This window comes from Phytophthora infestans, genomic scaffold, assembly GCF_000142945.1.
Source record: "Phytophthora infestans T30-4 supercont1.11 genomic scaffold, whole genome shotgun sequence".
Taxonomy (NCBI): domain Eukaryota; phylum Oomycota; class Peronosporomycetes; order Peronosporales; family Peronosporaceae; genus Phytophthora; species Phytophthora infestans.
Genome location: NW_003303748.1, coordinates 1,628,064 through 1,640,587, shown reverse-complemented (window position 1 = coordinate 1,640,587; position 12,524 = coordinate 1,628,064). Strand labels below are relative to the sequence as shown.

Here is a 12,524-nt window from a genome sequence, read left to right as displayed (position 1 = left end):
CTCGTCCTAGCCATTCAAGAAGAAAGAGGCCGCGTGCCCCATCACTAAGATAGGTGAAGCCGAGGGATGTAATGGAGAGATGGCCGATGCCATCTCACTTCCAAAACTGACGGCCTAGATCAGCAACTACCTACAGCTGTACGCAGGGCCCCCGAAAAAAAAATTGACGACACAGTAATTTCAATAAATAAGCAGACATTATTTATGTTGTCACCCTAAACTAGGCTCGTGCATAATTTATGGTGGCTGCATATTACATACGGTAATTTATGCGTACTGTTTCCTAAAGTTATCTGCAGCAGTCAATCGATCGCCACGAACCAGTCGTTTTGTTGCCGAATCGGCTGATCTCAGCAGACTCATTTTCTTTTCTCTCACTTCCCACGCCGACACTCCCGTTACCATGGTCTTCTCGTCTCGACGCAGTTTGCGCTCCACGTTCACGCCAGCACAAATTGCTGGGTTCTTCTTTCAACCGTGCCGCGACGAGTTTGATGAAGTCATCCTCGAGTACTACCGCTGTCGTTGCGGGCACGGTTCGAAAGCAGGCTAGCCGCAATGGCTTTTCCAACCTGGTATCGCACGTTCGAAGCGAGCACCCAACCCATGAGAGCCTCATGCTCACCGCCACCTCGGCCGAGACGGGGTCTATCCTCAACTACGTGCGGCGTTCCTCTCTCAATCTATTCAGCTGGATGGAGTGATCCTAAAGAGCAATCTTCCGCTGTCATTCTGTGAGAACGAGGCGGCCAAAAGGTAAGTCATACGCATTTCTAAAGTTGCCAGTGAATTTCTAACTTTTGTTTCTATTTGCTTTCTATAGGTACTCTAATCTTGACTCAATTTGTGTCGAGACGCTCGTCTCTGGCATGAGTAGTGTGACGCGGGCCGTGGAGCGTGGCATCGCTGAAGAGATACCTGACCTTTTTGGGCTAATCTTTGATGGGTGGTCTCATGCTTCAGATCATTACATTGCAGTGTACGCTCGCTACGAGGTGGACGGGGTCGTCAAGACTCCTCTTCTTTGTATGGCTCCACTGCTCAACGAGGAGGAGGAAGACCTCTCCGCCCGCGGCCACATGGAGTTTCTTGCCACTATGCTGCCTCGGGACTACGGCAAGCAGCTGGGCCAGTGCTGTTTCCTGGTGGGAGACAGCTGCTCGGTTAACCGGCGGCTCGCAACGCTGATGGGTGTGCCGCTAATCGGCTGTGCCAGCCACCGCCTTAACCGAGCAGTGCAAGCTGACATGCAAGACTATGAGGACGAGCTGGATGCTGTCCAGAAGTTAATGATCAAGCTTCGTAACCTGAAGCAAAGTGCCAAGCTGAGGTAAGTTTGAACTGACAATGATGTAGTTAGAAACGTTTCTAATTGGGTTTCTATTTTGAATGTAGAACTAAAACGCCGCTCCGTCCAGTTATCCGCCAAGATACTCGATGGAGCTCCACTTTCGCTATGGTGATGCGGTACTTCACACTGCTGGAGTTTATCGACAGCAATGACGACGACATCGCAGATTTGCTGCCGTCCCCTTCGTACAACCGCCGTTTGCGTGCTCTGCTAGCAGACTTGAAGAAGGTCGAGTCCGTTGCAAAAGCTTTACAGGGAAGCGAAGTATCACTACTTGATGCTCGAGTGTGGCTGGATGGCTTGATTTCCATCAAACCACACTACGCTCGGTACATTGGTACGTGCAGCATATTTTTTCCTTTTCTAGTATCCATTGCTAATTTGTTTTGTATTCACTATGAGCACTAGGCCCACGCGCTGAAATTGTTCACAGCCCTGACTTTGAGTCAGGGTGTGTACGGGTCTTAGGCGGCAATGCAGCCCGCCTCACGCGAGCTGAAAAAACAGTGTTGACTCCGTTCAAGTCGACAGGCTCTCCTGCAGTGAGTGAAGACGAGGACGACGGCGAAAGTTCGTTCGTCCAGCTGCTTCAAACGAGACGCCGACTTGCCGCGAAGGAGACCAAGTACAAGCTCTTGCACGCAATCCCTGCGACGTCTAACGTGGTGGAGCGCTTTTTTAGCGTTGCTCGTACCACGATTGGCCAAGAACGCCATGGACTGCAGCCCATTACTTTAGAAATGATTCTCTTCCTGCGCGAAAATGCTGGTTACTGGGACGCACAAACACTTGACACAGCAACTCGAGCGTAGATACCTGTTATTGATTCAATAAACCGTGGTTATTGCAGCAATAACTCAATTATTTATTGGTCTTCTAGCTAAAGCATCATAACGTATTGCCAACATACAAGCTAGCTTCGCGATAATTTATCGTGAAGATGCTACTACGATAAATAACAATATCATTTTCGGACCCCCTGGCTGTACGCAACACTAAAAAATGAAGCGCGACTCGAAAGAAATAGGTGGCGAGCCTCTTTCTTTTTACCGCTTTAAAATGAAGCGTCTGCGGCACCTCGTTTTTCTTAGCGCTACTCCACAAAAAAATAGGTGAGAAAAATAGATCACTGTTCTGACAGCGCTCATAGATCTACCGCCAGCGCATGAATGCGTAACATTCACAGTTGAAGTGGACTACCACACGTGATCTGATTGGTTGACTACCAACATGGCTACAGCCTCCACTGCAATTCTTACGCTTTACGCTCTGCAGCTCGCAAGCAGCTCCGCTTGAGCTTCACAAGGTGGTTATAGATGTTTGTATGTGGACACATTCTTCGGTAGTTGCCAATATCCTCCGGCATTTCTCCGTACGCTCTAGGTACTTTACCACGCAAGATGGCAGTCAAGTCTTCATTCAACTGTCTTGCTGCCAGTTCCTCGGTCTCTCGAGGATGACGTGTATGTGCATGTGGTCGTCTCTTCTCTTCCTCTTGGTCACGCTGTCGTCGTGCAATAACCTCTGCTAATTTGGCTCGATCAAAGTGGAGAGGGTCTACCACACGCAACGTATCTAGCATCATCGCATCCTTCACCTGGTAGTCCAGATCGATATCTCGTGCCATGGATGGAGACGAGTTGATCTCAATAAGCCAAGGTCGCAGGTCGGCATCCAAGAGGATATCGTATCCTAGAAGGTCAAAGCTGTTGACTTGGAACGGGATGTGGTCTTCCCCACAAAGAAGAGCCTTCAGCACTACCTCTTCGATACTACGTTTGACTTGTTTCACGTCCACCCCCTCGGCTGCAAGTCGTCTCCAAAGATACGCTAGCGTTGTCTTTGTACCTCCAGTGTCTTTTTGAGAAGCTTCACTCTTCTCTTCGTTCATGGTACATGTACCAGTGATCGCTTCTTGGTTCTCTTTCTGGATACTACTGTTAGTCAAGTGGACGAAGATGTTGCTGATGTCACTGTCCTCATATGGTCGAGTACAGAGACGAACAAAGCCCTCATCGTAGAGAAACGCCTCAAGAGGGTTGAACGACGTCACTAACACATACAAACGCAGATCGAACTTGAAGCCATCTAGTAATCTAGGAGCAGCTATGTACTCTTGGATAACCACTTGTTCGCCATAGATGACTTGACCCAGATCGTTCACTAACGAGATGCCACGTCCTTGAGACAACGCTACCGGCTTCATAATCCAGATATTCTTCGCTTCCGATACCCCATTACGTCTCAAACGTTCACTACGTTCTTGAAATGCCTGCACGAAACTCACATATTCTTTTGGTAGGAGAAAAGTCGGTGGGATAATATCAAAAGCTTGTCGAAGCTTCCCGCCTGCAGCCAAGTATTTTCCGATATGTTTCTTCAAACAATCTTTACGAGTAAAAGCTTTCGCATGTTGGAAATGGTTGACTTTTTGCCACACTAACAGCGTCTGACGTTCTACGCGTGGCTTACTCCAGGTCCAGAGTAAGTTCCACGTCGTTTTGAGTCCAAGTCCAGAGGGATGATCCTCCCACCCTCCACCTAAGCGCAATAGAGCTTGTGTCACAATCTCTGCCACTTCTTTACGTGCTGTTGAGTTGATTCGGTAGTGTGGCGCCCATGGTTTAGCTGCTGCAATAGGCACCATGCCTTCTGGAGCTACAATCCTAGGACCAAACACTGTAGCGTAGTCCTGCATGATACTCTGCCAGCTCTCGTACAGTTTCTGCTGCAACCGCATCATGTGTTCGCCAGTTGCACCAACTGGACGGTGGTACAGTGAAGAGGTTCCTTCCGAAGGCGTTTCGAAGTTTTCGATCACTGAAGTCGAGTTCTCTGGTACTTGATCAGGTATTGTACTTCGACTTGAGTGACATTCTGAAGCTTCTAGATCTTCGTCTTTATCTTTCTGAAGACTGCAATTCTCCTCAACGTCTTTACTTGCATCACCATCGCTATCGCCGCTTCTATTCGTCCTCGGACTGCTCTCTACTTCACCCTCTAAAGACTCGATCTGCACCTCTAGCGCTAGAATTGCCTTTTCATTGGCCTCGTCACTTTCGGAACAATTACTGACGTCACTCGCTTCGCTCTCATCGTCGCTACCACTGTCAATCTCCTGCTTTCCACATACGTCTCCAGTACATCTGCTGTCTGTATCTTCGTCTTTCTTCTGCTTCTTGTGCTCGTGCTTCTTCTTCGCTTGCAGTTCTCGTCTCGCCTGTAATCGTTGATAGGCAGCTTGTCGTCGGTTCTCTCGCTCGCGCTCAAGTTGTTGCGCTTTATACTTCGCTTCTTCCTCTGGCGTCCTCTTCACCACACGCGGTCGCCTTCTCTTTCTCGACGCATTATCTCCAGCAGATATCATAAAACCTGTAGAAATGGATGTAGTTTTCTTCATCGCGTTGGCATGTACCATAGCTCGAGCCATCTCGACGGCTGCCTTCTTACTCTTCCAATGCAAACTCGCTGCCTCATTGGCTCTCACTTTACTCGTCTGGTTGCAATTTGAGGTCGGAGTGGATGCTGATCGAGGCGTAATCTTCACTGTATCCGCTGACGAACTCCTCTTCAACGTGTTCGCTGCAATCGGTGCTAGAGTTACAGACACATCGCCTCGCAACATCTGAAAGACCCGTTCCTGAGCTCGTTGTTGTGTTAGATGCCGCTGTACTAGCGCCAACTGTCGAGTTGCATATCTACCGAGTTGTTGGTCGCTTTCATGCGAGCTCAAGGACTCGAGTAGTTCATCGAGGCCACGCTGAACCTTCTCAAGGTCTCTGATACTGAGCTGCGGAATGACCGGCAACGGCACAAGCGGAAAGCTGTCCATGTGGTCTGCCAGTCTCACCACTTCAGACCTCAAACCAGCATCGTCCTGGTTATCTCTGCGTCTTCGTTGACTATGCGGACGATCAGCCAAGTGCCTATGTGCAGCTTGGACCATACCCTCCACCTTACCATCGGCCAATCTCTTCGAAGATACCACCGCAGCCGAAGCTGGTCGTCGAGGAGTCGCCTCCGGCATCATCTATGATCCGGCTGACCGAGAATAAGCGAGAACGGGTGCGTTTCATCCAGCGACGTCCAGTCCAGACTGCATTAGGTTTCGATTCCATGAATTACTACAACTGTACCTGCATGGTGACGACAAGCGATACATCTGAAGGTCTTTAACCCTGGTAGGTGGCTCGCACGGTCGATGCGCAACGTATGGCGGATACCAGTTTTGCATTATGGTGACCCAATCGAATGGACACTTGCATCAAACCAGACGGTACCGAAGAGGAGCAACGCCTTGAGCTCCCCATCAACAACCAAGTCTCCGCTACCACTATGATGTTTGCTGCATCGCCGACATTGCTTAGAGCTTCACTGCAACTCATTTTCCCATTACAACAACGACAGCTCCGACCATAAATCTGCATCGCTGTCCGATATGCGAGTCGGGCGTCGCGCCAATACTTCAAGACGGCATACGGATCCTCAACGAGGGTCGATTGCGGTCGGTGAAGGACAAAACGAGGAACCAACCGGGTTAATGACGAGGATTTACGGTCGAGAGCGGCTGGTGTTTTCACGACAGCAGATGTGTGATGACCTGCTAAATTCACTACCGAAACTACACGCGGCGCTACGTAGTAACCCGTCCAAGAACGAGCAGCTCTGGAGACGTACATCGAGAGATAACGCAAGAGTCAGCACGTTCGAGTTGGTGGGGATGCCACCGAATGACGGCGGAGCGGACGGAACTGAAGTGAACTACGCCGTCGCAGCGTCAACCAAGTTGAAGTGTCATCTAAACGAGGTACTGAACGTCCTTGTGAGTCAGAAGACAAGCGACTATGGGGCGACGATGCAGGCGTTGAGTGGTAAGAGATTCGAACGAGGAGAAGTGCTGTATCGCGAACGGTGTCGTCTTGTCCCCAACGGAGAAAAGCGTACCGGGACGCAAGCGCTTCTGGGCGTACAGATGGCCGCGCTCCGTCCAAGTTGGCAGCTCCGCTTAACTCCGAGTCATCTCTGTCATCCGGAGCATCCGAGTTCACAGAGACTGTGCTTTGCGTCGCTAACACATCGATATCCAGAGGCGGATCGGGCGGTACACGTCATGAAGACGTTACCCAAGCGAGTGCACGACCAGATTATCCCTCGAGAGTATCGTTCGGCTCTTCGACGGGAGGTAGATCACCTCGGAGTTGCCTTTGACATCGCGTCTAGAGTCGTAGAAGGACGGCAATGGACACGGACTTTCGTACATGCGTACGTGGCTTCTCCGAGTCTGGAGAACTCTGGGTTTTCAGATCATCGCAATGGCCGTCCACGTAGTCGGACGTCACCCGAGTTGTGGGAAGACAGAGGGCCCTGTATCGTCAACTCAGAGGCCAAGCATGTTGTCGACTTGCTGACGCAGCAACTGACCGAGTTCGAGCGTGTGATTCGACGTCGTCGCTTGGGTTTCCAGTCGTTCATCTACTTCCAGCCTTCTACGAGGCTTCAAAGTGACGCGTCGAATTGCCCTCTGCTGTCTACTATTTGTCATATCTGCGTCAAGCGCTTCTCGCTCTTCCGACGCGAGTTTTACTGCCAGATCTGCGGCCACGTCGCGTGTGGCGAGTGCTCACAACTCTGTGAAGTCGAAGCGCGAATCGGCCAAGTGCGTGAGAATCGCCTGTGTCTTAACTGCATCGCTCGCGTCGACGCGTGCACGTTCGCGGACGAAGACATCGTCGCAGCTCTGGGGCCTACAGTCGTGTCTTTGAGGGGCAACACACAGTGGTCTCAGGCTTTCGGACTTGATGACGATAGTGATACCGTCCTCCAGTCGTCATCAGTGGACAGTGTTTCCTGCTCAAAAGACCCGAACGAGCGTTGTGGACTGCTACAGCTGAGCCAAGTACTATTCAATTCAAAGCCGGTTAACGCCCGGTCTGGAGGAGACCTACGGCAGTCGGTCACGCGAGACAGCGTCCAGACTCAACTCGAGCGGTATCTCAACTACAAACTCCGAGATGTCGAGCACAAGTATCCGTCTACGAGCTTGAAGACGGCGGATCTGGTGCGTGACTACCGCTACACGTTCGATGCGACCCAAACCACGTACGAAGGACATCCGCTCCCACCCACGCCGTCTCCGGCACGTGAAGGTCGTCGACTGCACCACATCCAAGCGTCAGGCGTTCTAGAACCAGAGTACGACCACTCCGCTCTAGATCTGCTGGCCCAAGTGGCAGCCGAGCGTCTTCACTGCCCCATTGGCTTCGTGTCGGTCGTGGACGAGGCCTCCTTCTACTCCGTCAGGACGTACCCGCCTCATACCTTCGACCAGCAGACGTCCAGAACCGAGAGTCTGTGCGCACACACCGTCTACGTGGACAAACCGCTGGTGATCAAGAACGCACACAGCGACCTCCGCTTCGCGCAACTTGCCGTCGTCCGTGACCACGGTATTCGCTTCTACGCCGGGTTTCCGATCCGCGCGTCCGACGGGTCCATCGTGGCTTCCCTGTGCACTGTGGATCGCGCTCCACATCTCAATATGTCGACAGCAGACTACGCGATCATGCAGACACTGGCATGTCTCGCGTCTCGCCTGGTCGCGCCTCGGAATCGCGTGGTGAGTGTTCCGTCTCAGCCTCGAGTGCGTTCCAACTCGAACTGTCGAATGAAACACACGACACGCAGTCGTAGCCAGAGTCAGAGGAAACGAGAACCCACAGTCACTACAATGCAGTTAGAAACCATCCACAGCGGACAATACTGTGCGTAAGAATAAGGAAAAAGGAAAATACTACTAGTAAATTTGGAGAGGAAGACACTACGGTACTGCACTACTGGGTAAATGATACGCCACACGACTTAGATCTTAGCGATGGTCTCGTTGATACGCAAGGGCGAGCTGAACGTATCAAAGGAGCGGACCAGGTTTTCATCCCGGTCGATCCGTTTATCGTCCAGTTTCTTCTTCTTGACGGAGTAGGCGACAGCGACCAATGCGATGCCACCCACAGCAGCCAGGACGACCAGAGCGACGAGCACTGGACTGGTGCCGGACGACTTTTCCTCCGTCTTGGTGGTCACCCGCTTGGTATCCGAGCCAGCGGCCTGGGACGGATCGTCAGTGTCGGTCGTCTGCTGCGTACTCGGCGTCTTGTCCACGCCAGCTTCACTCGACTGGAGGATGGACACGTCACTACCAGAGTCGTCGGCTGCCGTCACCTTCCCAGCCTGATAGCCGACTCCACTACTGGAATTACTCGACTTGAGAGTGTTAAAGTACTTGTTGACTTCGTTCTGCTGGGTGGGCGAACTGTCAGCCGATGCTGTAGACGAGGGAGCCGACGGCGTCGCAGTTGTTGCCGTCGGAGCCGTAGTTGACGGACTGGTTTGGCTGGTAGAGCCCTGCTGCGTCGAGCTCTGCTGTGTCGAGCTCTGCTGCGTCGTACTAGCTCCGAAGTTAGATGTGCCCTCTGTACACTCGTCGGCTGTGAGCGACAGAGTCTCAGTGATGGTCTCACCCGAGACGGACGTGAGTTCGACGCTCACCGCCGACATGTCGACGTTCGATCCGCCGTTAAGAAGGAAATAGTAGCACGAGTCGACCATCGTCACGTCCTGGTCAGCAATTTTAATACTAGCCACACCGTTGGCAAAATTTGCAGGCTGAATAGCCAGCCACGAGCTACTACTGCCGCTCTTAGTGCAGTACTCGATGTTGCCGCTCACGGGACAGTCCACGAACTTCCATTTGATGCGGTAGCGGGACGGATCACTGCCTGTGATGGCCTCGAACACGGCGGGGGACAGATCGAGGTCGCCTTGCTTGCATTCCGGACACCTGTCTACGATGTAGACGATCTGACTGCTGGTCTTGTCGCTGCATCGGTCGTCGTCGCAGGAGACCTCGGCGCATCGGCCGCAGTTGAGTGTCGAGTCCCATTGCTCGCTGTTCAGTGCGGCGTAGTTGTCATCGACGCCGGGGTCGAACATGAAGTTGCAATTGCCGGCAGACACCTCTCCGAGCGTGTACGACGTGGCATCGCCGGTGAAGTAGGTGTCGCCTCCCGCGAAAGCCATAGCCGGCAGGACCACGAATGCCCAAATCTGTTGGTGCATCCTGAATGAATTGCTGACGCAATTGGTAACAGGCACAAGCTGAAATGAGACTTTGGTCGCACCGTACTGACTCGTCTAGGAGTTAAACAGAAAGACACACACGCGAAAAAGAACCTTCCTCTTCTTCGGAAAGGTATGAAAAGGCTGGAGACTCTCCAGTGGAGAGAGGCAGATCGAGCTTGACAATCTCGTGTCCCACGACAAAAGGGCAGAAGGAGGCAGCGATACATGATACAGTACTACGTAGTACGTAAAGAACTCTATCCAAGTCCCAGGCTGGGACTTGGATAGAGTTCTTTGACCCCACTGGGACCCAGCATGAGAGAGCGGATCATAAGCGAGGACGAGCCTGGAATATTCCAGCGTGGTTCGAAGTGAAGTTCCAATGACCTACTTGCATGCATCCTCATAATGGCGGCGCCCTTTCAACGATCACAGCGTACAGATGGCTCCGTGACTCGTCCATACTTAAGCGATTCCTCTACAGATTCAGTGGCTAGCCCTTGAGGTGGGTTCAGCATTTTTTAGCCCCTGGTCAAGTTTGTAGCATGTTGAGCACTATGTGAGTGTCCAACGCTGAGGAAGATTATAGGACTCAAGTTTGGGTTGCTACAAAAGGTCATTGCATGCGAGTTCGTGAATGTAAGCTTACTGTACTGTACAAGGTTGCATTCGACAGTCGAAGCAGGGTCGGACCAATAACTGTTGCTTGGTCCGACGCCCTGGAAGGCAATGATTGGTATAGCTAGCCACTCGTGGACAACAAGTTCTGCGCTGCACACCCATGTTTGAACATCATGTTACCATCGTGTGTATTCACTTATACTCCTGCGATAGTTGTGGTTCCACTGCCACTGACCCATTGAAAATCAAACACAGAACATGCACGTACGCTAGCGGTCGATCGAAGAGCCGCATACTCAAACACTGCAGCTTTCCAGTTGAACCTCCTTGCCTCATGATACACATGACAACCAACCTAACGTCGAGTCGCTTAGATGGTGACAATAGCCGCCTTCTTCTTCTTCTGCGCAGGAGAGCTGAACGTGTCGAAAGATTTGGTCAAACACTCGTCGCGCTTGTTGCCTTTCTTTTTGGCCGTGTAGAAGACGGCAGCCAGAGCGATACCGCACACAGAACCTACTACGATGAGGGCCACGATGACTGGGCTAGTACCACCGTGAGAAACGTCGTCCGTGCCAGACTTATTGTTGGTCTGTTGCGTCTCCGAGTTGTCCTTATTGTTCTCGACGCCCTCCTCATTCGTCTGCAGGATGCTCACCTTGCTCTGCTTCTCGTCGGCAGGCTCTACCTTGCCGGCCTGGTACGCGTCGCTGCCCTTAAGAGCGTTAAACGAGTTGGGGCATTCCGTGAACTCCCACTTGATAGTAAATCGGGACGGGTCGCTGCCCGTAAGTTTCTTGAAAACCGTAGGGGAGAGGTCCACGCCCTCGTCCTCGCAGTCGATGCACTCTCCGGCCACATACACGACCACGGTATTGGTCTGGTCGCTGCATCGGTCGTCGTCGCACGAGACCTCGATGCATTTTTTACAGTTCTGCGTCGAGTTCCACTGGTCGCTGTTAATCGCAACGTAATTGTCGCCGACGCTGGCGCCGCAAGTCGCAGCCGTGGCTTTGCCCACAGCGTTCGCCGTGCCGTCGCCAGTGAAGTAAATGTCGTTAGCGCCACCTGCTAGAGCCACAGCGGGCAGAGCTGCCAGAAGCGAAATCTGTCGGAGCATCATTTCTTTTTCTTCGAGTTACAAAAATTCCTGTCCGGTTTTGAGCTGAGCTGGAATTGGAGAGAAACCTCGAATGAGCTTCACTCTGTTCGAGTCGAACGTTGTCAACAACGCGACAGTAGCCGAATGGATGAAGAGGGGAGTCCACTGGCAGATCGAACAGATCGAGCCTTGCCATCTTGCATAAATTGTGGAGTACAACGTGTTGAACCGCAGTAATTGACGTCCAATTGTTTTTGGCGCACACACGACTATCCCTCTACCTATGCACAGGAGTTAGGGCACCAACAGGAGCCGGTATACTAGTATTATCACGGTGAAGCGATATCGATGCAGTCAAAGGGTCTCGTATTCAGGGGTTAGTGGTAGCTCCAAAATCGGTGAAGTTAATATTCTGAAAATATCACCTATAGACCACTTAATAAAAAAAATATTACTTAATATTTTCTTCTGAGACAATATAATATTATTAAATATTAGCTTAATATTAGCTAATACGATATTATGTTTTTTTAAAATTGCGTAATCGGGTTTAGTCCACCAGTAATATGTCGTTAACTATCGACTAGCGGAAATATTACTAATCATAGTGGGGACACAATTGTGACAATGAGCTTTCTTCATGGATGCAGCGATCACCTTTTCACCCCGTCGTCTCCTCGACACTGCTAAGCTCTCCACGTTCCTTTCCAATGCCATTTCGGAATAATTCCCCGAGCTGCAAAGATGAAGGTCACCTTCATCCTGTCCGTGCTACAGTAGTCGTCATCATGATCATTGCTGTGACGGGGTCGCCGAGCTTCCACATAATAACCTTCTCCTCGTAGACGAGAAATGTGACGGTGTACGACAAAAACAAAGTGAAAACGTCAGGAAAGTTATCGAGCTCGCCACCTCCGTGTTGAACAAGCTGACACCCGCGGCGCCTACGGTCGACTCGCCTCTACCCGACTCAGTATCTGATAAAATAGCGCTCCGACGTCGTCGCCGATCTACGTAGAGGAATTAGGGTGTTGGGTTTTCAACACACAAAGTGACGGCAAGGTTGGCGTGCAGTGCTGGATGCATTAAGCAAACGTCGCAGCTTGCAGGCTTGTGAGACGCACCACGTGAGCGGGGCTAGTAGAGAATACGAACAAGTATCTTGATTCTACTCATCCACTTTAAACAACTGCGGTTTTCGCCTGTGCTCCAGTGAAATACCACAACGAAATTGTCAGATTTAAAACATGTCATCACTATCACGTCATAGAACCTGATCTAAATAGATTTTAGGCGAGCACTCGATCAGCTGATGATAACAGTGGTGCACTC

At 51.3% G+C, this 12,524-nt stretch overlaps 4 protein-coding genes across 4 annotated transcripts; 1 reads left to right on the top strand and 3 right to left on the bottom strand.

Moving 5' to 3' along the window:
* Positions 1-2,606: 2,606 nt before the first annotated feature.
* PITG_07539 (tubulin polyglutamylase, putative) lies at positions 2,607-4,091 on the bottom strand (the record flags this gene model as incomplete). Its single annotated transcript, XM_002904481.1, has 2 exons — positions 2,607-3,208; positions 3,254-4,091. 2 exons carry the CDS (start codon positions 4,089-4,091, stop codon positions 2,607-2,609), a joined length of 1,440 nt encoding a protein of 479 aa, XP_002904527.1.
* A 1,980-nt stretch (positions 4,092-6,071) lies between these two features.
* PITG_07538 (uncharacterized protein) lies at positions 6,072-8,120 on the top strand (the record flags this gene model as incomplete). Its single annotated transcript, XM_002904480.1, has 2 exons — positions 6,072-7,166; positions 7,302-8,120. 2 exons carry the CDS (start codon positions 6,072-6,074, stop codon positions 8,118-8,120), a joined length of 1,914 nt encoding a protein of 637 aa, XP_002904526.1.
* Positions 8,121-8,133: 13 nt separating this feature from the next.
* PITG_07537 (uncharacterized protein) lies at positions 8,134-9,466 on the bottom strand (the record flags this gene model as incomplete). The annotated part of the gene is made up of 2 exons (XM_002904479.1): positions 8,134-8,637; positions 8,797-9,466. The coding sequence occupies 2 exons, from the start codon at positions 9,464-9,466 to the stop codon at positions 8,210-8,212; spliced, it is 1,098 nt and encodes a 365-aa protein (XP_002904525.1).
* A 994-nt stretch (positions 9,467-10,460) lies between these two features.
* PITG_07536 (uncharacterized protein) lies at positions 10,461-11,271 on the bottom strand (the record flags this gene model as incomplete). The annotated part of the gene is made up of 1 exon (XM_002904478.1): positions 10,461-11,271. One exon carries the CDS (start codon positions 11,211-11,213, stop codon positions 10,461-10,463), a length of 753 nt encoding a protein of 250 aa, XP_002904524.1.
* Positions 11,272-12,524: the final 1,253 nt, after the last annotated feature.